This window comes from Felis catus, chromosome F1 (genome assembly GCF_018350175.1).
Source record: "Felis catus isolate Fca126 chromosome F1, F.catus_Fca126_mat1.0, whole genome shotgun sequence".
Lineage (NCBI taxonomy): Eukaryota > Metazoa > Chordata > Mammalia > Carnivora > Felidae > Felis > Felis catus.
Genome location: NC_058384.1, coordinates 41,990,505 through 42,016,610, shown reverse-complemented (window position 1 = coordinate 42,016,610; position 26,106 = coordinate 41,990,505). Strand labels below are relative to the sequence as shown.

General features: G+C 52.4%; 1 protein-coding gene across 12 annotated transcripts in view; it reads right to left on the bottom strand.

Moving 5' to 3' along the window:
• Nucleotides 1-26,106, bottom strand: part of ATP2B4 (ATPase plasma membrane Ca2+ transporting 4) — a 98,327-nt gene that overhangs the window by 30,649 nt on the left and 41,572 nt on the right. For 7 of the 12 annotated variants that reach the window (XM_003999388.6, XM_045049015.1, XM_019822019.3 and 4 more), the window contains exons 2-10: nucleotides 21,095-21,755; nucleotides 9,750-9,947; nucleotides 8,880-9,137; nucleotides 8,310-8,435; nucleotides 7,270-7,395; nucleotides 6,118-6,153; nucleotides 4,375-4,536; nucleotides 893-1,107; nucleotides 288-530 (exon numbers count right to left, since the gene is read on the bottom strand). In XM_003999388.6, the coding sequence (XP_003999437.1) occupies nucleotides 288-530; nucleotides 893-1,107; nucleotides 4,375-4,536; nucleotides 6,118-6,153; nucleotides 7,270-7,395; nucleotides 8,310-8,435; nucleotides 8,880-9,137; nucleotides 9,750-9,947; nucleotides 21,095-21,287 (1,557 nt within the window). In that variant the 5' untranslated portion in view covers nucleotides 21,288-21,755. The remainder of the gene's footprint in view (nucleotides 1-287; nucleotides 531-892; nucleotides 1,108-4,374; nucleotides 4,537-6,117; nucleotides 6,154-7,269; nucleotides 7,396-8,309; nucleotides 8,436-8,879; nucleotides 9,138-9,749; nucleotides 9,948-21,094; nucleotides 21,756-26,106) is intronic. The other 5 variants (XM_045049012.1, XM_045049014.1, XM_045049013.1 and 2 more) reach the window with 2 other exon arrangements.

Here is a 26,106-nt window from a genome sequence, read left to right as displayed (position 1 = left end):
GTAAGCCCAATTCCGCTACCAGCACGAGGTCTCTTCCAGAGATTCCGCCCTCAGATGGTGCCTGGTGGGTGCTTCATGGCCGTAGATTTCTACCTGCCTCCCCACCTCCGCTCTCCTCCCATGGATCATTCCCTAGTCACGCCAAACACGTTCAGTGAGGAGTAGGAAACGTGACGGGGGATGGCAATTCAGGCAGAACAAACAAGAGAAAATTGCTCTGTCCAGAGGAGATTGACGGTCCCTTCCGACCACCCCGTTCGAAGTGTCCAGGCAAAGGGAGAGCTTACCAGAATCTTGGAGGTATAGGCACTGTTGATAGAAATGCCATTGACAATAAGATCCAGGACCTTGGGCAGGAGGACATCAGGGCTCGGGATCTGATGGTAATGGGTGTCTCCAATATAAGCCTGTACCACGGTCATGCGGTTCATGGTCAACGTGCCGGTCTTATCAGAGCAAATGGCTGTGGCGTTGCCCATTGTCTCACAAGCATCCAGGTGCCGCACCAGGTTATTGTCTTTCATCATTTTCTACAAAGGAGATGAGAGCAGACTTGAGAGGGGACCGAATACAGGTCAAAGGCCATGTTTCAGCCAACACGTCTCCACCTCTCCTCCTCTCGTTGGCGCAAAAACGCAGGATACCGTTGTGGCGAATCCTCCTTAGATTCCACTGGCTTCCCGAAACACTGATGCGGCTCCACTGGCTTCCCGAAACACTGATGCGGCTGATCAAGAGGGTCTTTCACCTGTGAGCAGTGCCAGCGGCCTCTGCCCCTGCGAGGTGCCACGCAGGGTCTGGGGAGATGGCCCGGCCTTTCACCCCAGGCTACACGGCGCCCTCCCTTCCCATCTCTGTCCTGAAAGAAGAGCCAGCCTCGTTCCCGTCTCACCTTCACGGAGTAGGCCAGGGAAATGGTGACAGCCAGCGGCAGCCCCTCTGGCACGGCCACCACCAGCACAGTGATGCCGATGATGAAGAACTTGACAAAGTACTGGATGTAGATGGGAGTGCACTCGGGCAGCCACGCTCTGCGGTGGATCACGAAGTTGTCAATCACAAAGTACAGGATCAGGATGAGAACCGTGATGGCAGACATGATGAGGCCTGTCCGGGAAACAAGTCACATGAACCCAGGCTCCAGGGCCTTCCCGGGGCCCTAGCCAGAGGTGGGCTGGCAGAGGTTAGAGGCTTTGCTACCAGGGTTTAGAACCACTCCCTCTAGGGAGTCGTACCCAGATCCCCTATCCATTCTCTGTTGCTTACACATCACCGTGCAGGGAAAAAGACGCTGGTTTTGTCTCCCACAGACACAGGCTCTAGTCTCGGCCCTGCGCTAACCGGACTCGTGGCTTTGTGCCAGGTTTTGTCCCTCTCTGGGCCTGTTTCCTCATTCATAAACAAGGAGGTGGTCTAGTTTTCTTTTTTCTTTTGGGCAAGGTCATCTAATACTTTATGTTTTTTATTTATATTTATATTTTTTAAAATTTACATCCAAATTAGTTAGCAGATAGTGCAGCACTGATTTCCCGAGTAGATTCCTTAAGGCCCCTCACCCATTTAGCCCATCCCCCCTCCCACAACCCCTCCAGCAACCCTCAGTTTGTTCTCCATATTTATGAGTCTCTTCCGTTTTGTCCCCCCCTCCCCCGTTTTTATATTATTTTTGTTTCCCTTCCCTTATGTTCATCTGTTTTGTCTCTTTAAGTCCTCATATGAGTGAAGTCATATGATATTTGTCTTTCTCTGACTAATTTCACTTAGCATAATACCTTCCAGTTCCATCCACATAGTTGCAGGTCTAGTTTTCTAAAACAGCATTTTATTGGGGTGCCTGGGTGGCTCAGTCAGTTGAGGTTTTGACTCTTGATTTTGGCTCAGGTCATAATCCCAGGGTCATGGGATCGAGCCCCATGTCAGGCTCTGCGCTGAGTGAAGGGCCTGCTTAGGATTCTCTCCCTCTTTCTCTGCCCCTCCCGTGTGCGTGCACATATGCTTTCTCTCTCCCTCTCTCAAAAAACAAAAAACCAAAAAAACCCTAAAAACAAAAACCCAGCATTTATGACTCTATCTCAGACCTACCCTCTTTTCACAATTCATAACGTAGTGACTGTATCTGCCTACTTCCTAGTCGTTTATCAATTTGGGTTTCTCCCCTATCAATTCACGACTCGTTCACAGTGATGTCCCTAAGGTCACCTGCATGACTAACTTTCAGAACAGTGTTTCCTGACCTTTCTCTTGACATGGCATAGATAGGAGATGACAATAATTTGTATGTTTACAACAAGCAAATATTTCTATAGTGCTTGCTATAGGCCAGGTAAGCACCTCACGTATACAGACCCATTTAATCCTCACGAAACCCCTGTGAGGTAAGTTACTATGATCATCCCCTTTCATGGGGAAATCAAGGCACAGAGAGGTTTTTTTTTTTAAAAGAAGGTCAAAACAAAATTATGATCTTTAAATTTTTTTAATTTTATTTATTTATTTATTTATTTATTTATTTATTTATTTATTTATTTTGTTCGTTCATGATAAGTGTACTCTTTAATCCCCATCACCTATTTCACCTATCCCCTCACCCCCTTCCCCACAGAGAGTTTTCTGGAATGGACACTGGCTGGGTGACCAACTATTCTGGTTTGCCTGAGGCTGTGCAGTTCCCTGGGATGTGGGACTTTCAGAGCTAAAATCAAGACAGTCCCAAGCCAACGGGGACAGCTGGTCATCCTACAACACTGATGTAAATGGAAGAATCTTTTCAAGGTCAGAAAGCACCTGGCCCGGGTGCTGTCTGGCCACTCTGAAGGCTGAGGGAATCACAATCCGGGCACCCTGCACCTCTCTATGGCAAAATATCTGGGAAGAGCTTTGCTTCAAACCCCAGTCTAGTTTGGGTCTTTGCTCTTCCTGAGGGCCTAATGACTCAAGAGAATCAGAGCGAGGCTAGAGGTGATTATACCAATGAAAGCGTATTCTTTTGAGCTTTGCTTCAGCAGGGTCAGGGCTGATGTGAGGCAAACTGGGTGCGTAGGGTCCAAAATTTAAGGAAGTGCTCCCTCCCAGGGTGGCACATTGCCTCGCCCGACTCCCGGCCTAGCTTGATACGTAAACTAAAACAAGAGAGGAGACCCGGTGGCCGGCCCACCGGGTAGCTCGCACTCCCTAAAGAGCAGGGCAGGGATCCGGAGGACAATAGAAGGGGTTAGGCGGGGTCTGTTTAATGTTTCACACCTATGCGCCAGGCTCAGGAATGTGATTCCACACCCGCAATTCATCTCATCCGTGTACAGTTTATACGCGAGAGATGTCACAGCGGTCAAAATCAGCCGGGTACTAGAACTGAAAGAATAGGGCTAGACTAATGCGGTCCAGCAGAACTCTCTGCGATGCTTCAAATGTTCGCTGCGTGCGCTGTCCCATAAGGTAGCCACGACCTGAGTGTGGACATTGACCAACTGAACTCAGGCTGATGTGACCGAGGAACTGAATGTTTAACTGTATTTGATGGTCAGTCGATGTAAGCGGGAACAACCACACAGGGTTAATGGCTCCGCAAAGCTTCTGGCTCCCCAGTGTGTGGTCAGCCCATCGGCGGCACTGGCATCGCCTGGGGGCTTGTCAGGGATGCAGACTCTCAGGTCCCGACCTCCTGACTCAGAATCTGCGCTTTAACCAGGTTCCGGGTGAACTGTCCACACAGAATGTACTGGTCTAGCCTCTGATTGTGGTAAAGAGAGGGGTGGGGTCAGGAGATAATTAAACAGTGGGACAAGACCGTACCTGGAGGGCTCTGCCCACTGAAGGCGCAATATTCCTTCTGTTTCCTCCTCCAGCCCCGCCACTCCCCCCTTAACCCCCAACAGAAGGTAGAGGGAGAATGTAGAGGCAGTCTGGAAAGAGCCTCTCCAACCACAGGCTTCCTTTTTCCTCCAGTCCTTACTCTGAATTTACTGTCCTTTGCCTGGCCAGATGCTAGGACCACACTCGGGAACTGCCTCCAGGAAACAGGAGCCTTCTCTGCCCTGGAGGAATTTATAAGTCAATACGCGAAACAGGTGGGTGGTTACCAGAGTCTTCCGTCTCCCTGAAGTAAATCTCCCCTGTGTGACAGAAGTTCTTTATTTCCCGCTTGGCGGCAAGAGACCACGGGGCCTTTAGCCCTCGCACGCTGGGACACGCTTCTCCCTGAAAAGGCCCAGGGAGTGGCCGGAGGGTGGCAGGGAGAGGGGGCCTACTCCCTGGGCTGCACGAGCCCCTTGGAAGTTTCGGCTTCTTTCTGCCGGCCCGGTTGGTTCAGAAGGGAGACAGGGAGGCCAGGATCCAGAACAGCACTAACGAACAACAGGAAGCCGCCGCCCTACTCACCAGCTTTCCCGATCTGAACAGCCAAGCGCGTCAGCTTGCCCTGCAGCACCGACTTCTCCTTTCTGGGCAGCTTGGCCGCCTTCTTCTCCTTCTCCTCGTTGTCGGTCCCCTCCTGGCTGTTGAGTGGCTGGATTTCCAGGGCCACCCCATCCTGAGTTTTTGCTAGGGTGCGCACAACAGAGAGGACAGGTGAGCGCGCAAGGTGACGGCAGCGAGTGGCAAGCACGTGAGAACCCCAGCTCCTCTGTCTCCTTCCTGGAATCCACCTCGGACCCCCGAGGTCGATTCTGACCACTCTCACCCCGTGCCAGACGGGGCACTTGCCTTGCACCCTCCACTGGGGCCTTGGAATGATATTCTGACAACTGGAGACGAAACGGGGGTGCTTTCGGGGTACGGGTTTCCTCTTCAGTGGCAGCTTCCTGGCACCACCTCAGAGCCCCAAGCCAGGCTTATTCCAGCAAGAGGATTAGTCATGCCGCTAAGCGCTATTACCAACAACCATCCCTCCTGGAATTCAGTGCCCAGAATGGTGAATCTTCACTGCAGGAAGGGGCCGATGGGGAAGGCTGGAAGATGTGTCTAGAGCGTAAGGGCCCTCCCGGTCTGCTCTGTTAAATGGTTCCTCTCTCTCTTCCTATAGACCGTCAGGGGAGAAACACAGACCCCCCCCAATACAAGATGTCTTCCAGTTCCTCCTCGTATCAGTCCAATGACAGTGGAAGGAAATGCCCTTTCTCCCCTGTCTGACGAAGGTGGGGAGGCACAGAGTGGGGAGGTACAGGGGTAAGTCTTTTGGGGTGGAGAGGGAAGAAGCTGGTACGAGGGACCCTCTGGAATGAGAGGGATAAAGACAGACATATAAACCCATTTTGCTTTCGAAAGAAGAGTTAAAGAGACCTAAAATTAAAGAATTCTTTCTGTGGAGCCCTGGTTCTCCGATGGGATGACTTTATTCCTGAAGACTCCTGTGACACGGGTCCAAAGAGCAAAATAATCACTAGTGGCTGTCTCAAGAGAGCCATTCTCGCTGGGTCCCAGCACCCCTCCAGCTTCACCCCCGTTGGAGCTCAGCCCTTTTGCTTAGGATGCCCTTCCTGAGATACTGTCTCTGTTGTCAGACTCACAAACAAGACAGAGACGGGATGTAGACACAGCCACCAAAAAGGAAACACACACCAGATCGGGAGGAAGAAAACAGACTGAGGGGAGAACAAAGAAAGAGGTGGGGAGAGGTACAGAGAAAGGGCTCTGTCCAAGCACCCCCGAGAAGACTAGAAGAGAAGACCAGACCAGAAGAGGACACCGATGAGGCAGCTAGCAAGAGGAGGGTGCAGGGACTGCCCACCCCATCTCCCTCCACCGTGAGGACCCTGAAGTCTTCCAGCCCGGAAACCGATGACCTTTGGTGTTTAAATCTGGCCGAGGGCAATGAAGCAATGCGTTCAGAGCCCAGAGAAGAGCTGATCCATCCAACACGCTCCCCAAGAGAAACCTTGACAGGAGATTCCATGAGACAACAGCAGAGGGTGCTGTTGTCCCATTTTGGATTGGGATTGGGACACCCCCCCTCCCCCCGAGACCGCCCCCAAATCTCTGCACCTTCCTCAGGATGAGGCATCCAGGCCACAGCAGCAGATAACAGATTTATGGAGAGGACAAAGGGAGAAGGCAGATGGCCTGGAAAGGTCTGATTTGAGTGTGGGCAGGTAGAGATGGTAAATGAGTGGGTGGCGAGGTTACCTTTGTTGCGATTTTCAGGGACTCCTTGTTTTTTACCTGTTTGAACAAGAAAGAAAAAAGTGGGGTGGAGACCCAAAGCGACTATTAAGAGATCAGATATCCAATCTGTTGGTCCTGCTCAGAGCCCAAAAGGGCGACAGCAAAGGGGCTGAGCGGCAGGGAAGGGACTATAAAGGAAGTTCACGTCTCTGCTCACATCCCTGCTCACGAGGGGCTCTCCTGAATCCTGGGGGTGCAGACCAGCCACTCGTGCAGGTGAGTGCACACCCACACCTGAGCTGCGTTCTCCCGGAGCCCGGCCGCTGCTGGGAGGCTGCTCCCGGCCTGAGTCACATCGCTGGGAGAAATGGGGTGGGGGTTAGAAAGTGAGAGGCTGGAACTGTTTCTGCCTAATGGTGAAGGCTCTGAAAGGGGTCTCCGTGTCAATTCACTGGCACCAGGCAAGCTTCGTCCTTACTCATTTGCAGGTAGCTGCAAAAACCACTAGTCTAGCTCCTGGGGGAACGTGTTTCATTTCCTTTTGATAACCCGCCCTCCACGAAACAGCCTGAGATGGTCCTCTAGCCAAGGGACAGAAATCCTTCCCTCCTCCAAGGAAAGAAGGAATGCCTAGGGAAAGGGGAAGACTTCTTTTTAGTATCTCTTCTTCATTCACCCTCTGTGTTTCCTCCCTTCAGGAGCACGTGAATGGCAGAGACAGGACTAACTCTGGGGGGAGACATTACCTCTCTGTTCCCACTCTCCTAGCAGTGTCTCTCTTCCCCTGACAGCCCACGGTTTTGGCAGTTCACCCTCAGCCTTGACGGGTCATTTAATCCCCCACGTTTGCGGAAGAAGGGTTGGGGGGGCGCACGGAGGGCATCTGGGGCCGGAGCACCTAGCCAGCTCCCTTGGGGCAAGCTTTACATCTTGCCCCTGCACAGCCATTAACAGACACGGGAGTTGAGCCTCAGAGGTGACCTGACTTGGTTTTCATCAGAGCACCCTGGGGAGCCAGGCTTGACATCTTTATCTCGGCAAGACGTTCAGATATCTGTGCTCTTCATCCAGCAGCTTCTTCCACGCAGATGTTCCATCCGGGTCTGTTCTCTTGCCTCCCGCTTTGTCCGCGGGCACGGGTGGGAACAGAATCTCATCTCAAACGCCCCTTACCTTTTTTCTTCTTCTCCTCCTCTTCTCCCTCGCTGGCTCCCAAAAGGGTAAAGATGATTCCAGTCTGAGAGTTGATACCCACAGCCGTCACTACCATCCGGCCAGAACCTTCCATGACATGGGTCCCTATGTGAGAAAGGAGAAGGTGGGAGGAGTGTTGTTTTTTTATCCCTAGCCAGGCTTTGGTGTGGAACGCAAACTTAGAAAACAACAGTCCCTCTTCCTTCCTTCCCCACGGATAATGATCCGCTCGGCAGATAGTGGGAAACGGTCAAGAGCTGGGCCCATTTAAAGGAGACCGAGCACTCCAGCTGATTCCAACGGGTAGCCAAGGTTGAGAATCACTGTTCTAGAACGCTGGTTATCTTTACTCACCCAAGTACTGTTGCTCCCAGCTTTAGCTAACATGGTTGACCCTTGAACAACACGGCTTTCAACTGCACATGGATTCTTTTCAATAAATATATGTACAGTTAAAAAATAATAATCAAGGGGCGCCTGGGTGGCGCAGTCGGTTAAGCGTCCGACTTCAGCCAGGTCACGATCTCGCGGTCCGTGAGTTCGAGCCCCGCGTCAGGCTCTGGGCTGATGGCTCGGAGCCTGGAGCCTGTTTCCGATTCTGTGTCTCCCTCTCTCTCTGCCCCTCCCCCGTTCATGCTCTGTCTCTCTCTGTCCCAAAAATAAATAAAAACGTTGAAAAAAAAAAAATCAAATCAAATCAAATAGACCAAGCAGATTGGGGGGTAAGGAGAAAAGTGCGTCTAACTGCTTTAGGGTAAGACTCTTTCCCCCACCCCCACCCCCACCAGCAGCGCCCTACCAAGGCTCCTAGAGCACTTGCTGTAGAGAACCTCTTTTAGGTTGCCCGATAACCCTGTGTGCAACCCACCGATATGCTGCTGCCCCAGATAAAGCTAGGGGAAGGAGAGGGGGTAGGGCCAGAAGAGAGAGCGAGGCCTGGAGCAGGTCTCCGTAGCCTCACTGGCTGGGGGAGGTAGAATGGGAAGTAGAATGGGGGCCGAAGCAGCCAGAGGCCATACCTGAGAGCAGCATTGGGTCCCTTTCCACAGACTTCTTGACATGGTCTGATTCCCCAGTCAGAGAGCTCTCGTCAATCTTGAGATCGTTCCCCTGGATCAGGATCCCATCTGCGGGCAGTAGGTCACCTAGTGCACAGAGGGGAAAGGGCAACAGGGAAAGAGGGGAGGAAAGAGCTTGGCAGAGGGTAGGAACCATCCAACCCCATTTCAGGGCTGCTTCCACGGGCCCTGCCCATAGGGCAATGGCCCAGGGGGGTACCTGGAGAGCCTCTGAAAGATGACTTCATCTCTGACAACCTGTCAACTCCTTATGAATTAACAGTTACTTCTCATGGCCTCAACATTATGGATTTTTAACCCTAAGACACACAGGGTACAAGTCTGACACTTTTTGGGGAGAGTTTCTTCTTTCTTTAGATCCTTCTCCACAACCTCCTTCCCCTGACCTAGAAGCTAACACGATTGCGGTCTTATCTTTTTGGGTCTTCGGTGATTCCCAGCCCCCTATGCCAAAGGACCTAGCCCTCAGATAGGGAGGGTGCCACAGGTACAAGAAGCACGAGTTCTCACCGTATTTGATTTGGGCGATGTCACCCACCACGATCTCAGCCACGGGGAGCTGGATGATGTGACCATTTCGGATCACGGAGAATTTCTGTTCCTTTTCGATGCGGTTCTGCAGCCCCCGGAATTGCTTCTCTTTGCTCCAATCATTGAAGGCAGTCACCAGCACCACGATGATCACGGAGAACAGGATGGCTGCCCCCTCAATCCAGCCGGCTTCTGCCTCTCCTTCATCTTCCGGGCTACTTACGGGTAGACCACACTCTAGCCCAGGGAAAGGAGAGAGTGGAAGGGTCACCTGGGGGCCTTCTGTTAACATTCAAAACGGAAGTAGTGTCTCCACAATCCCCAGAACGGCAAGTCAGGGAAGGAGAATAATAGAAAATAAAACCCTCGGGTAGTAGAGCCATCCTCTGAGGGTACTGGAGGATGGCACGATTGGGCACCGTCTCGTTGCCAATAGAATTATTTGCGTGCTAGATAGCACGAAACATGTCATTGCCAACGACTGGCCAGTCGCATGTGCAGAACTTATGATTCCTAACGTGGTCAGGCTCCAGGTCTCTGCTATTTCCCATGATGCCAAATAGCTGGCGGGGGGCACTGGGAGAAGCAGGTTTTGTTGGTTGGGTGAGGGTAGAGGACTCCTGATATGCTGCATGAGGATTTGATAGGAGAAGGGGAGGGAGACCCTGGAATCAGGATGGGTTGGAAGAACAGCTTACTAGCTACTTGCTGGTTTTCTTTGGAGAGCCCTGCCCACCCCCCCCCCCCGAACTTTTAAGCTACACCCTGCCAGCTGCTAAGACCAGTGCTTATTGGAGGTGCTGGAAAGAACGCCGATCAGAGCTGCGCTGGGCTGCTGTGGACACTCACGTTCATTTTCTTCACCGGGGGGCCGATAGAAGGACAGGACGAGGGAGATGATGGCTGCAATCTCCAGGATGATGAGTGTGACATCTTGGAGGGCTTCCCACACTAGTTCTAAGAAGGTCTTGGGCTTTTTGGGGGGGATAAAGTTCTGTCCGAACACGTGCTTACGTTTCTCCAGGTCCGCAGGGTTCCCAGACAGACCTGGGAAGGAGATACGAGTAGGATGAGCAGGTGAGCAAAAAGGGGAAGAAATGAGGGACAGAAGCAGGCAGTTGAAAGACCGAAATAAAGACCCTCCGCTTCCTGTTCTGCCCAAGTATGAGATCCAGCCAGGGTGACCAATCTCCCCACTTTGCCCAGGACGCGGGGGGGAGGGTGTGTGTGTGTGTGTGATACCTTCAGTCTCAAAATGGGCAAACTGGGACAAGGTGGTCACAGGCGGCCACTGGCTGCTGCTCTGTCCCCAGGGTAAGCTAACCTAGATCTAACACCTCACCGCCTCCTCCCAAGGATGCTGCAGGCTCCGGCTCTGAGAACACAGACATTCAAACGGTCCCCGGGGCTGACAGAACTTTCCTCTCACATTAACATGTAACTACTGGTGATGATTCTACAACAGAGTTAGCTTCCATCCACTGGCTCACACACAAAGGCCCGGAAGAATAAGCTCTCTGCTCAAGGTCACGCTAGGAAGCTAGGAGACAGCTGGACCAGTTGTCCTGATTGGAAGTTCCAGGGGCTTTAGGAGAACAGGAGAGGCTTTCGGACTCCCAACTGTGGCCATCCCCTTGAGGCACATGTTCCCCCGTTGTGTCACCTCCCCCACAGACACAGACACACACCGCTAAGAGGTGCTACCATTCTAGTAAGTACTGTGGACTTACAGAAGTACTACTTAGACTAAGTATTAGGTATTAAGAGAAGCACTATTATTCACATTGATTGAAAAGAGAACACAAAGGTGAAGCGGCAAAGTCAGACGGTATGCAGTCCTTGATTACCAGCACGCTCCCCTCTAGCACATATGCTTATAAACCTGTACGAGTGTGCACCCATATTCCAGACATGTTCCAGAGAGAAAAGGGATAGGCAGAATTATTCCCTATTCTCAGTGCCGCCTTTATTTCAGGACTTTTTTTTTTTTTTATTTTTGAAAGAGAGAGAGGGGGAGGAGGGGCCGAGTGAGAGTGGGAGACACAGAATCCGGAGCAGGCTCCAGGCTCCGAGCTGTCAGCACACAGCCCAATGCGGGGCCTGAACTCATGAACTGTGAGATCGTGACCTGAGCCAAAGTCGGACGCTTAACAGACTGAGCCACCCAGGGGCCCCCAGGCCTTATATTTAGACTCCTCTGCTGGGCCCCAGGAGGGGGTTATACTGTAGGGGAAGGAGGGAAATCCTAAAACTTCAACAGATGCCAGGTGGCATTTCTCAAGTTGTTTACCCAGAGCAGCAGATAAGCCCTGGGCTTGGCACCTGGAGCTGCACTGTTCCATGGGTTCCCACCCACAGGCAGGGTGGGGCGAGCTTTGTCTGGGGAAAAGAAAGTCCTAGCAGAGGAGAATTAGAATCAGAGGGCAGGGACACTCCATGAAGCCTCACGAGGGAGAGCAGGGGACAGGAAGCTGCAAGGAGAATTGGAGATGCTGATGCCAGAGGGCTGCTTCACACTTTGGTCAACAGGAAGGGCTATTCCCCCGGTGGGGAGGGGGGCGTGGCGTGAAGGCAGACCTCTACTCTCCGTCTCCGCTCAACAGGACCCAAGAGTAGTATCTTAAGTGGCAAGAGGAGAGATTTGGGTCAGACCTCGGGAAGGTACTCGGACAGAAAAAGACTTGGGAAAGGGGAAACCGGAAGGGGTGTTGCTTGTAGGGTCTGAGATGGCCTCCATTTCTGGATCCAGAAGACAAAAACCATCAGGAGGGGTACTCAAGATACTCCCCTGTCTGGGAGGGTAGACGAAGGACCCTGAGTGGAGGGAAAGTGTGTGTGTGTGTGTGTGTGTGTGTGTGTGTGCGCGCGTGCGGGGTCGGGGGGCGGTAGTGGTGAACTGGCTTCCACACTGTTGGAGTTGGGGAATAGAGACCACTCTCACCTGCCAGCACTCAGTCTGAGAGGGAAACGGGGAGCCGGTCAGGGAAGCGGTGCCCATATTCTAATCCAGGGCCTCCTGCCTCCCAGTGCCCAGATATGCCACCCTGGCCTCTGGCTGAGTGGCGTAGCCAACTCTGTGGGGGAGTGGGTTTGGCCAAAGCACTAGAAGCAAGTTGGGCTGCTTCCCAGAGGCTCCCTGCCTCCACCGCACTGCAAAGTCGGGTTCCCAGTGGGAAGGGAAAGCAAGGGCCTGGGAAAGGAGTGTTTCTGGGCAGGGCATCGTGATCCCCAGGCAGGCAGAGGCGGAGCAGTCGGCGGGTCCTGGCCGGTTCTTTCTCCCCGAGGACCTGAGAGAGCGAGGCTGTGCCAGTTTGGGACCGCTCTACTGGAGGGCCAGGTTTGCTCGAGGGAAACAGGAGTTCTGATCATTTGTTCATCTCCCCGGGGACGTTTCTCAAGGAAGCAGCGAGGAGATGCCATTGCCCCCTTACCAAGGTGAGTAGGTGACTGTGAGGGCAAACCAGATATCAGATACTAGAGGTCATCTTTTTTTTTTTTTTTTTAATTTTTTTTCAACGTTTTTATTTATTTTTGGGACAGAGAGAGACAGAGCATGAACGGGGGAGGGGCAGAGAGAGAGGGAGACACAGAATCGGAAACAGGCTCCAGGCTCTGAGCCATCAGCCCAGAGCCTGACGCGGGGCTCGAACTCACGGACCGCGAGATCGTGACCTGGCTGAAGTCGGACGCTTAACCGACTGCGCCACCCAGGCGCCCCAAGGTCATCTTAAGGGACATCCCAAGACCCCAACGGAGGCCAAAGCCAGAGCAGCAACAACAATCTAGCTGAAAGCACCCATCTGAGGTCACCCTGCCCTCTCTGTTCTCAGATTAATACCCTGTGACCTCCCTCTTTCTCTCTCGTGCTCTATCCATTCCGCCAGCACATCCTGGCAGCTTTATCTTCAAAATATACCCAAGGTCTATTCCCTTCTCACTTTCCACTGCCACCGTCCTGGTGTGAGCTGGCACCCTCTCTTGCCTGGGTGATGACGACTGTCCTCTAACTGGTAACCTTGCTCCCACCCCTGCTGCCCTGTGCCCCGTCCCCTCCCAACACAGTAGCCAGAACGGTCTTTTTCAAACCCAACCCCTGGCACTCACCTACTGGTGGCTGTTACTTGGAGTGAAAGCGGGCACCGGGGCCTTTATGATGGCCCGTAAGGCCCCTCAAGAGCCCCCGGCCTCCCACCCCTCAACTCCTACTATTTGCTCCTTGCCCAGTGAGCCTTCCTGCCATGCCCTGAATGCGTTCGAGAAGCTTCTATGTCAGGGCCCTGCAGTAGCTCCTCCTCGGCTCAGCTTGCTGTTCACTAGCTCATTCTCTTACCTCTTTCCGGTGTTTGTACACCGACCCTGACCTCACTGATTTAATAATATGGCTTCTCCGCTCCAGCACTCTCGATCCCCTTATCCTGTGTCACTGTTTCCTTCCACAGGTCTTCTCCCCTAATATGTTATACGATGTGTTCATTATGTCCGTCCACCCCCCCCTCCACGAGGGCGGGAGCTTTGTCTTTGTTCCTTACGTCTACAACAGTGCCCGGCATTGTACGCATACAAATGTGCTGAATGAACTGAATGGATGAGTAATCAATCAGGTTGCTAACGTTTAAGTGATTACTAGGTGCCAGATGCTTCACCAGGCACATTGGTGCCTTCTCGTTCAGACGCTGCAAACCCCTACGAGACAGTTACTGTTAACCCCATTTTACATATCAGCAGACTGAGGCCTGGAGAGGTTATGTAACTACTCGGGCTCGTATGCGACACAGTCTATTCCACTCCCCGGGAAGCAGCTGCACGCCCACCTACACGCAGAGGGGGCTGGGGTGTGGAAGCGGCTTCGTTCCAGGGTGACTGACTGGTCCCGCTTGGACCGGGACTTCCCAGGTTTGGGCCCCGAAGCTCCCGCCTCCTGGAAACCACCCGGCACCCCCTGGGTCCCATGGCTGGTGGCCCGCGTGCCGCTTTCCTCTGCGCCGCTACGCCAATCAGCCCTGATCCCACGGTTTACAACCGGGCCGAGTTAGTGTCTCCTTCCTGTCCTCAGGGATGGTGCCACCGGGTCTATCAGAGTCCAACCTATGAATCTCGCACTCGACACAAGGTTCATTATGGCCTTTTTTGGATCCGAGCAAACCAAACGACACACGTTACGGAAAACAGAAAGGTCAGGCCTTGCTCTTGCCTCGATGGCCTCAAAGTCACGCACGAACTTCCCGTTTGCCATTTTCTCTCATCTCTCTGCCGCACCTCAAGTCACCCTAAGCTGTTGCAGTAGCTATCTTAAGAAGTCAAGGGGCCGTCCCAGTTCCCAGTGTGCCCTGAGGCAGGGAGGGGCCTGTGGGGACTGTTAGCAAAGTGGCCTTGGGAATCCTCACTCCGACTTGTGGCAGGGCACGGGAAAGCCTGCGGGCCTGGGAGCTCAGCCAATCCCCAATTTTGGGCTTTTCATTCCATTCTTCCTGCCCCCAGAGGCTCTCAGGCCCTGCTCTCCACAGAGGTAACTTCGCATAAATGCTTGTCTAGCCGAGGACAGGGTATTAGACCCTGATCTCTGCAGTGGCTTCTCAAATACGCAGCTTCCTGGAGAGAAGCTTGGCAGGGAGAGAATGCTGGAAACACAGGAAAAGGATTTCCCTTAGAAATACATCAAAAAAAAAAAAAAGAGAGAGAGAGAGAGAGAGAGAGAGAGAGAGAGAGAGGAATCTTTGTCCCCAAGAACATGGGAGAGAGAAAGCCCCACCCAAATCAGGAGTGCTTTTGGCTTTAAGAACCAGACTGAACACATGAGCTGGGAGAGGCGACAAAGAATGTCAGGCTCTGAAGTCATCGCCCCTACCCCGTGCTGGGGAGTTTCACGGCCCCTGCCCAGGCTGGCAGGAGACGGAATACGCAGCAGTGGAAAATCTGTGTCTGCTGTGGGTCTGTACGGGGAACCAGGGCTTGGGAGGAGAGGCGGCAGCCCGGCCCTCAGTGGCCTGGCTCCAGCGGGGATGGGCCAGGGCCAGCCTCCCTGGGACGCCAAGCGCTGTCGGCAGCGGCACCCCTCACGAGAACCAGCTCAGCCCCAGAAAGGGTGGGGCTGGGTCAGACATCACGAGGGACTTCCCAGCTGGCTGAGTTATGACACCTTGCCAAAGAGAAGCAGACTCATCTCCCACACACATAGTACCAGGGACAGGTTGCCCTGGGTGGGGTGGAAGGCAGCCAGCCCTCTTTGGTACAGAACAGGCAGCAGAATACCTTTCAAGTCCTACCTTAAAAACCTTGCGTTGGGGGGGGGGCTGAGGGGAGGGGGAGCTCGACATCAGCACAGGGACCGCAGGCTTTCGGCAAATGCCACGACCTCAGCATCTCTAGCCTAGCACACCCACAGCTCGGAGATGTGCTCTCTGGCTGCTGGACCTCCAGCCCCTAGAGAGAAAGCCATCTCCTCAGGGTCACCGCAGGAGGATGCCGGACTTGGGGAAGAATGGCCCCTTCCTGATGCTCAGTGCACACAGCCCCGCAGCGTCGGCAGGGAGTGTCTCCCTTCGTCTGGCCCTCCTCTCCACGCCTTTTCTGAACACCCCAAAGCTGGCGCAGAGCAAGAAAGCTCCCTGGTCTGCCCTCCGCAGCCCTCTGCTCGGCCACCTGCTCCCACACCGCACGCGTGTGCTTCCCTCCAGTGTCACGCTCCCCGGTGCTCACACGTCAGAGCTAAATAAAAAGAGTGAAAGCCCTACTTCCAAGGGTGGATGCGACATCTGCCTCGGCCCAGGAGGGAGTGCTATCTCTCTCCCCCACCGCCCCTAGCTGATGTTCCACGCAAGGCAACAAGAAGGTCCAGAACGAAACAGAACTTGCAAGCTTTTCTGCTGAGCTGCGAAAGGAATGCGGCACAAAGGGTTCCCGGCCTGGAAGTGGGGGCCAAGCAGTGGGGGGAGGGGGTGGTTCTCAGGCTCAGGAAGACTCATCCCCTCTCCCCATCAAGACTGCCCTGTCCCCTGCCTGGCAGCATTATGCCAGCCATCCCAGAAGCCCGGCTCTGGGCAAGGAGGGGCCGAACCGAAAAGAATTCACAGAGCCTGGGGTTGGGCTGGGGAGGGAAGGTCCAAAGCTGTCACGCACTGTTGGCCTCACTCGGCCCTGGGCGCACAAATCACACAGGGGACTCCCAGGATGCAACATGGAATCCCCTGCAGGGGGTGGAGGAGGGGGGGAGGCTCCGAGGGAGGGCGCTTTCACTCTCTTTCTCAATCACCTATTTTGCTCATTCCAGCTGTTGAGCCTGCTTCCCCTGGGGTTTGGTGGAAACCTTTCCCACCCCTCCGTAAAGTGCTCAGTATTTCTTTGAAGAAGTTACTAGACTTGCCTCAGCTTCTCACATCACAGCATAGCTGCTTTCTGGCTGTTTCGCTGGCCTGCCCACCTTCTCTTCCCTTCCCTCCAAGATGTTCTTCTGGCTTGAGTCTCTCTCACATCTTAAAGTAGTGCAAATAGATCTGCCCGAAGCACGATGGGCAGAGAGGGCCAGACTGCCAGCCTCTGCAGCCATGCCCGCGTGCATTGCTTTCAGGATCACTTATCTGGCCTTTGTGGTAGCCAGTCGGTTGAGTGTCTGGACAAGAGTTGAAGGTGATGGCTGTGGGGAAGAGGGCCAGAGGTGGCTCGGCTATGCTTCTCTTCTGGAATTGACGAGCTCCTAAGAACAGGTAGTCTTTTTTTTTTTTTTTTTAGTTTCTTTATTTTGAGGGGGGAGTCAGAGAGAGCAGGGGAGGGGCAGAGAGAGAGGGAGAGAGAGAATCCCCCGCAGGCCCTGCACTGTCAGTGCAGAGCCCAACACGGGGCTCGAACTCGCAAACCGTGAGACCCTGACTTGAGCTGACACCAAGAGTCGGCCAATTAGCCGATTGGGCCACTCAGGTGCCCTAGAAGCAGGTGCTCCGAAAACACGCGTTCCGCCCTAAAGACAGGGAGGAAGATATCAAAGAGGCCAGTTACCATCTTCCTCTTACGTCCGTTGCATCTCATATCCACTCCCCCGGTTCTGTACCCCTCCCCACCCCTACGCTAACATTCTCTAAAGCGGCGGCCTCTAAGTAGGGGGCACGCAACCATCTGCTGGAGCGTGGGAGAAGCACCAGAACTTTTTATATGACTTCATCCACTTCTATTTCTTGCATCTCTTCCTATGTAAATAATACTAGTGTTAGAAGCATTAATAGTAATATAGTAGAGTTGTGGGTAAGCATGTATTATTTATCATGTGCTCAGCTTTTTTTCCAGATTGAAAATGCTACTGGAAGGGCGCCTGGGTGGCTCAGTCGGTTGAGCGTCCGACTTTTGATTTCGGCTCAGGTCATGATCCCAGGGTCGTGAGATCAAGCCCCGCATGGGGCTCTGTGTTGACTGCGGAGTCTGCTTAAGATTCTCTCTCTCTCTCTCTGCCCCTCTCTCCAACTTGCTCTCCCTCTCAAATAAAAAAAGCAAACAAAGAAAATGCTGCTGGAAATTTCAGTCTGCACATGGAGGAAGAGCCCATCCTAGCGTGCGTGCTTTTTACTCCCCAAAGGATCTCAGCTTCCCAAACTTAGTGGCTGCCCAGTAACTATGCAGGGCGAAGACACCGCCATTTTCTGTCAGGAACATTCCGCGAGTGCTAGCAGCTGCCGTGGAGCACGGCCAGGCCTCAGCCTCCCCAGGCAATCAGAGGTACAGCGGTCCATGCTCCCAACTAGCCACGCCCACTGACGGGGCAGAAGCCACGGGTAATATTAGCACTGGGTCACAATTAGACATTTTATCAGGCATTGAAACATAGAGCAAAGTTTTGAATTACCTGTGCTTCTGAGACTCTCTGTGTTCCTGCTCTAGCCTAAGAATAGTCTATTCTGTTCTACCCAGTCGTAAGAACTTAGGGGAGGCATTTAAGCCTTTGGACCTGGAAGGAGGGGAGGGGGATGAATAAAATTAAATCCCACCTGCCTCTAGAATTGTGTAAATCCAGTATAATAAAACCATGCTCGTGTCATAAATATTATAAACTCCCAGTTCCATAAGGCCTCTTAAAGCTATGGTTTAAAAAAAAAAAAAATCTGTCAGATCTATATAGGTGATGCTATCAACCCAACAGATAATAAAAAGGAAGGGTCATACTCTAGGAACCAATTTCCCCAGCCTTACTTCACCAGGTTACCAACTACCAGAATTCAAGCACCAGGTGAATGTCTTTATTCTTCTTTTTTTTTTTTTTAATGTTTATTGATTTTTGAGAGAGAGAGAGAGAGAGAGGGAAAGATGCTGAGTGCAAGTGGGGGAGGGGCAGCGAGGGAGACACAGAATCCGAAGCAGCCTCCAGGCTCTGAGCTGTCAGCACAGAGCCCGACGCGGGGCTTGAACCCACGAACCGTGAGATCACGACCTGAGCCGAAGTCGGACGCTTAACCGACTGAGCCATCCTGGCACCCCTCTTTTTTCTTAGTCTGCAGGGGCCTCCCACAGGGGACAGGACTACAGTAGGTTGTCAGGCACCTCAGTGTGGTCTCCTGTGACCAGGCTGGCTTTTTACAGCATCAGCTCTTTGAGGCACCTGGAGAGTGAAGTTCTTTTCTCGGCCCTGCCCCACGAAACAGCTCAGCATCGCCTTTGTCTGGGGAGAGACTTCTGGGTCACAGCTCCTCTGTGCCTCCTTTTCTATGCTCGTATTCCTCGCACATGCGAGGAGGTCATTGTTGGCACGGGGGAATAAACATTACTCATGGAAAAGTTGTTTTCGGACTCCCTGCCTCCCCAGCTCCAGGACCGGCCCTATGATTAAGTCTTACACGGAAACAAATCAGGATACAGACTTGTGATCTAAGGAAGCAGGAGAATGGCGGCAGACAGCCGCCCCACTGGTAGGGGGACTGGCGTTGGGGCATGGCCGGGGCCTGTAGCAGCAGAGGCACCTGCCATCAGAAGCCATGGCTTTCCACCACAGGTCTGAAACTAGGAGTGGGGAGGAATCTAAGGGCATTAGTTACATCGACAACATTTGCTGTCTGATGGTGAGATTAAAGCAGCATATATGATGGCCTTTGGGACTGGAAGCTGTCTGGGAATCAGGGAGGAGACAGTAGCAGCTACGAGAAATGGATTAGGAAAACTGGGAGGAGAGTCTGGATCCTTCTGTCAGGAGCGTCCCAGGTTCCAACTGATTTGGACTCCTGAGCTTTGCTTTGTGAGAGAAACGCCTGGCCAAAGCCATCAAGAGTGGTATAGGAAGGGGAAAAAGGAAGATCCTGCCTGCATTGCTCAGTGAAAACAGAATGCGAATAGCCTCTGTTTAAGGTCAACACTACTACAAAAGTGGCAGAATCAAGAAATCTAGCTGACAAAAAGCAGTGCCCAAAGGGCAGTCATTAGATTCTAGCCAGAGGGCAAAGACTGAGCCGTGGGAGAGCGACCAAGCCCTGCCATCTGAACTAGATCTCTTTGACATCCAGAGGTGAAAGGACGCAGTGGCCATTGGTTGCAGTCATACAAGCAGGAACCTCTCCAGAGGAAATAATACATCGCACTCCACGGGCGCTCATACTCTGGCAGATACCTTCAGACACGTGGGCTTCATTTTAATCTGAGACAGCTCATTAATTGAATACCCACCCTAAGCTTGAGCGCTGGATGCACATGATATGCACGTGGAATCCCAATATTTTAATCCCGATAACTGAATGGGCTAGGTATTAACATCATTTTCAAAGAAGGAAGAGACTCAGGGCGGTTAAGTAAACTGTTCAACGATACTCCGTAAATGGGGGAGCTAGTGTTTGAACTCATGAGAGGTAGGAAACTGGAGTCTAGCAGTCAAGAGAACACGGAAGGAAGCTCCCTCAGATTGCGAAGAAAACAAGACATGTTAATGTACAGATACCTAGATAAAAATCTCTCGCTCGTTCGCTCTTGCTCTCTCTCAATCCTAAAGAGTCTGGAAAAGAGACTTGGACTCTTGTCCAAGTCCAAGTCCAAACTTACAGCACTGGCTGGGGGTCAAAACTTCTTAGACTTGGCAAAAAATATGATGTAGGTTCCAAGGAAGGCTAGAAATAGTCTACTTCAAGAGGCTAAAGGCATCTGGAGGACAAGATCTTTTTTTTTTCTTAATATTTTTTTAATATTTATTTTTATTTTTGAGAGAGAGACAGAGACAGAGACAGACTGCGAGTGGGGGAGGGGCAGAGAGGGAGGGAGACGCAGAATCCGAAGCAGGCTCCAGGCTCCAAGCTGTTAGCACAGAGCCCGACACGGGGCTCAAACTCAGGAACCTCGAGATCACGACCTGGGTCAAAGTCGGATGCTCAACAGTCGGATGCTCAACCGACTGAGCCACCCAGCCGCTCTGAAGGACAAGATTTCTGATTTACCTAATGCTACTCAGCCATGTCCTGCCTCACTGACGGGGCCAAGTAAGACCCCGTAACACAGATGCTATAACCATGCATAAGTGAGAAAGGAAGGTTCCTTTGATTCTGTCTCCATTCTGATGAGGCAAAATTTTACATTACCATGGCTTATTGGGCAACTGAAGTGAGTCAGGCAAGCACGAAGCCAGGTTTTCCGTTCTCTTTTAAAAGCACATTAAGAAGAACTATATTAAAGTGTGCCAGGCAGGGTTGAAAAAAGTCATCAATAATTCCCTGACACGAAGCAAAGTGACTAATCCAAAGATACGGTAGGTACTACCCTGTGATTTGCCCCCCTATTTCTAACTGTACACGACAGAGAGATGCCACGTTGGGCGGATGCACTGGGTCACTTTTTTTGTGCCCGTTCTCCCCAGTTACACTGTGAGATCGGTGTGGGGCAGAATTGTATTTAAGTTCTTCTGTAATCAAAGACTGATATTGAATAAGAGACTTGGTCACTTACTGATAAAAGCGTCTCTGACACAGACACTTGTAAAGCAGAGCCAAATCCTCTCCTGACACGGAAAAAGGAAGAAAGGAAGAAAAAGGAAGAAAAAGGAAGAAAGTCCGACCGTCAGCGAACACCGTCGCTGGGAAAGAGATGGCTCTCCGTGGTCTCACCTCCTTTCAGAGGCCATGTTTTTCTCAAACGACCCAGATACACCAGTGAGGTCTCTTACTGCCCTCTCGAGAAGCCGGGAAACCACAGTTTTGAACACTAGCCACCTTCCTCTGATTCCCCACCCCTGGTGTGGTTTTTACCTTCCACGGGGTTGGTTTTCAGTCTACTGCAGAGATTCGTTACACCCCCGTAGTGGACGTTGATCTGGTTGATTGCGTCGGTCGAACGTAGCTCCATGAGCTTCCGCAGGTCCATTACTGTGCAGCCAAACTCCCGCTCGTGGCTCTCAACCATCGAGTTGGCCGGCAAGGTACGTTCTGTTGGGTTCGTCATTCTGCCTGCTGTTACCAAGCCCCTCGACCAGAGAAAATGTGGCTTCCCTTCAACTGGTCAGGAACTCCTGCCCTTCTGCCTCACTTCTTACTTCTTGCTTCTCTGGGAGCCTGGGTAGGAAATAGTTGGGCTATATCCTGTGCAGTGAGCTTCAGGGTAGCAGCCTCTAGCCCAGATCCTTTTTTGTGTATGAAGCTCGGCAGCGAGGGGAGGAAGGGGATGGGGGAGCCGAGTGGAAGCCGGACCACGTGTCACGACGATTGGTGTCCCCAGGTGGTAATGGAAGCCGTTGGCCAGGGTAGGTAGGTTCCTAGCTTAGACCAGCTTGCCCAGATGGAGGTATAAACAGGATGTGCGTGTTACCATGGAGGCTACCTTAGCAACAACCGGCAACTGCGGTGGTAGAGAGGCGGCAGGAGAAGGAGGAGGAAGAGGAGGGCTCCCTGGATACCGCTGACAACTGGATCTCTGGAATAAAGATTCGAAGACAGACAAAAACAATTAGAGCAGCCATGAGGATCCAGCACCTGCGAGGCAAGAGGTACTCATTTTAGGGCTTAGATGACAGCGGGTGCCTGAGCTGAACCGATCGCCGAGGCCTGAGCTGAGGGATCGGACTCAGGAGGGGCCCGCCTCTCCCTAGGAGGCCCCAGCAGCCTGTACACCCCCATGGAGAGGAGTAATTTCCGATATACCCCAGTCTTCACATCACGCCATTCTCAAGCCAAGTGACAATCTGGCGACTTCAGGAACTTGGAAATAAAAGGTTTGTAACCCCTAATGGCTCTCACGCTCTCCACGTCTATCCATATGAGGGCCCCACTATGAACTCCTTTAGTCTGATCTTAACTGGTCAGAAGAGGAGTCCAGACCAGAGTGGCCTGGAGGGTGGCCTGCCAGTCTGCCCCCCGCGCCCCTGAACCCTGTGCCCTGTACCCAACACCCACGTTGACAAACCAGGAGGGCAACCTGATAGAAGATGCCCAGATGCTCCGGGGCCCCTCCGAATACTCAGCCTCCAGCCCGCTGCAGCTGTGAGCAGGTTGGGGACTACGTTCAGGTCTTGGAGCTAATAAGCCCCATCCCTCCAAAAAGCTTTCGCCGTCCCCAAAAGGGGAGAGTAAAATGCTCTGGCAGTTGGCAATCCAGGGTGCAGCCTTTCTTTCTTTTTTCTTTTTTTTTTTTTTAATTTGTAATGCTTTTATGTATTTTTGAGAGAGAGAGACAGAGACAGAGTACTAGTGAGGGATGGGCAGAGAGAGAGAAAGACACAGAATGCGAAGCAGGCTCCAGGCTCCAAGCTGTCAGCACAGAGCCCGATGTGGGGCTCGAACTCACAAACTATGAGATCATGACCTGAGCCAAAGTCGGACGCTCAGCCGACTGAGCCACCCAGGCGCCCCCAGGGTGCGGCCTTTCTACGTAAACGGGACAGAAGGACCTCTGAGAAGGAGGTTTGCAGCGTATGGTTTCAGTGTTACTCGGGGTGGCGGGGATAAGGCAGCTATCAGTTCAGATAGAGCCCAGGGCCATGGCAAGGTCAGCAGGAAAGCAGGGTTAGCCCGCGTGTGAGTCAGCATCGGAGGGTCTCAGATCAGCATTTCTCCCCTCAGAAAGGCATGTGCGCCCCCTCTGAGTGGGAGGAAGGGCGGAGCTACGTGCAGGTGAGGATCTAAAGGGCTGAAGGTGGCCAGGCTCCCCCTGCCCCCCGCCCCGGCCCTGTTCTTAGCTTTAGAGAGCAGCTCCTGCGTGTCGTGGGGGACCCATCGTCACACAGCAGCCGTTTAAATGTGAAGCGGCTCTTTCTGGACGCGGCACCAGAACATGGGGGCCCAGCCCTGGTTAAACAGTCCCCAGTGACTTGAGTTGTTACCAGGGAGTGGCAAGGATCTCGGGACAGCCCCTCTCTAATACATAGATGACATCCTCACTTGTAGAAGGCGAGCAAAGAGGCACAAGAACCGTCAGAAAAGGGCTGGGCTCTTTTACCGGTTACTTTTCCCCAAATCACGTGTGGCCAAAGTTTCCTACCAATCCTGTTCCCGGCGGGTCCCCTGGGATGGAGTTGGGTACTCCTCCCTCCCCCAGTGTTCACTCTGCCTCCTCCTTTTATCAGAGATTTTTAGAGCTACTCTGACCTACAGAGGGCTAAGCAAGCAGGGCTTTGCTTTATTGTTGCTATTGTTTTTCAAACATCACACTGCCTTTTTGCTTTTTCTCTTTTAAAGAATTTTTTTAAAGTTTATTTATTTATTTGAGAGAGAGGGAGAGAGAGAGAGAGAGGGGGAGGGAGAGGCAGAGAGAGAGAGGGAGAGAGAGAATCCCCAGCAGGCTCCATGCTGTCAGCACAGATCCCGATGCGGGGCTCGAACTCCCGAAACCGTGAGATCATGACCTGAGCCGAAACCAAGAGTTGGACGCTTAACCGACTGAGCCCCCCAGGCGCCCCCTCCTTTTTTCCTTTTTTAGATGTCATCAGAGTAGCCTGGGGAACAGAGGTCTGGAGAGAACCTGAGGCAGCGTGTCAAACTCCATTCAGACTGGCCCAATGATAGGCGGTACGGCGGAATTTCCCTCCAGTTCAGCTTCTCGTCGAAGCCTGGAAGCAGTGGGAAGGGCTAGAGCAGTAAGGAGCCCATCTTGACCCTTCAGTAGAGCTCCTTAACCTTTCAAGAGGATGTTGACAACAGTGCTGACAGAGTGCTAAACTGGAAATCAGACTTTACTTTTCCTATCTCGACCCACTATGGTGTCTGTCCCATGAAGGCTAAGCTTTGCACTTGTCGCGTTCACGGCTTTATCCCCAGTGCCATACGGGCGCCCGCACACAGGGGCACTCAGCTCATTTTGTTGTCGTGGTGGTTGTTGTTGAATTAACTGGTAGCAGATCCAGAACCAGATTTACCATCTTCCCAGGCACCCTTGGGGCATGTCACTTGGTCTTCTCAGGGCTCAGTTCCTCCCACCTTCACCTGGGGGGAAAAAAATCAGCCCTACCTCTTCACACCATCTCAAGAAAGTGACAAAGGACTAGAATAAGAGATAGAAATAGTGCTGGAAATCTTTTTTTTTTTTTCTAATGTTTATTTTTGAGAGAGAGAGAGAGAGAGACAGAGTGAGAGCAGGGGAGGGGCAGAGAGAGAGAGAGAGAGAGGGAGACACAGAAAACGAAGCAGGCTCCAGGCTCTGAGCTGTCGGCACAGAGCCCAACACGGGGCTCGAACTCACGGACCGCGAGATCATGACCTGGGCCGAAGTCGGACACTTAACTGACTGAGCCCCTAGTGCTTGGAAATCTTAGATGAAAGATGACCAGTGCCCAGTATGTCCACTCTCAAGTGATGGGAGAAGGCTTAATTTGATCTTAATGAACTTTTGGTATCTAGCCCTTTAAGCAGAAGGACAATAAGCTCCACGTCCCCCTCCATCTCTCCTTGCCAAAGGGAATGCCCAACCCTCAGAAAGAATGGAAAATTCCAAGGCAGCTCCATTAGCAATAACCATTAGCTACGTTATAACCACTGGCAACACCACTAGGCTATGCAGCCTTCGATTTCTAGAAAAGAAGAAGGGACGGTCTGAGTCAGAGTTCCTTACTTTGAACCTCTCCTCGAGGTATGAAAGGGGAGAAATTTTTCACTCACGGAGGCGACCAGTGAGAAAAGGTCACTTGAGATTAGAGCACGTGGGGCATGTGGCAGAGAATGAGGTCTGTCTGCTTCCGGTTGCTCTAGAGACGCTTACAGAGGAGGTCACGCACTAAGCCGTTGACACAGTCAAGGGGGCCGTTGTCAGCTGGGGCCCCCAGCTTAAGGTGGGATCTTTAAGGACGTTCTTCTGGAATTCGGAGGCCTAGCAGGCACCCATACGCCTCTCTGAGCTCTCAGAATGTGAGCGTTCCACAGCTGCTGAGTCTGCCTGGCCCCTACCCTTATTAGGCAACTGGCAAAGAATAATCTGTAAGTGCTCTCACACCCCCTCGGCCACAGCCTCAGCCTCAGACGCAACGCTCAGACGCCTGGGAGGTACCACCTCTTGTCAGGTCAGGATTAGTCACGCAGCCCTGGGGCAGTCTGGGTAAGGTATGTGCTCACTCCCAGTTTCTAGCATTTTGCCAGCTTAAAGGACGATAGGACGGAAAAGCAAACACTACCTACAGGGGCAAGACATCCTATTATTGTACATGATCATTGAATCATTTCAATGTTCTTCGGCCCAAAGGCTTGTAACATCCATTGTACAATTTGTAATGACGGTGAAAACATTGTCTTTGACTTTGACCCCCCCCCCCCCCCCTTACAGATGAAGCCACTGAGGTCCGACGAGAAAAAAAGTGATTTAGTCTTTGGCAAGTCAGCACCCTTGACCATCTGGCGCTCCTTTTGTTATACCTTACTCCCTCCCTCGAGTCTGGACCTCCTCATTTTCTTCCTCCTTCTCCTCCTCGTCCTCCTCCTCCTTCTTCTTTTTTATATTTAATTTCATTTACTTATTTAAAAATTTTTAATGTTTACTTATTTTTGGGAGAGAGAGAGACAGAGCGCAAACAGGGGAGGGGCAAGAGAGAGAGGGAGACACAGAATCTGAAGCAGGCTCCAGGCTCCGAGCTGTCAGCACAGAGCCCGACGTGGGGCTCGAACTCACGGAACGCGAGATCATGACCTGAGCCAAAGTCAGACGCTTAACCGACTGAGCCACCCAGGTGCCCCTTTTTAAAAGTTTATTTATTTATTTTGAGAGAGAGAGAGAGGGAGAGCAAGCGGGGGAGGGGCAGAGAGAGAGAGAGAGAGAGAGAGAGAGAATCCGAAGCAGGCTCTGC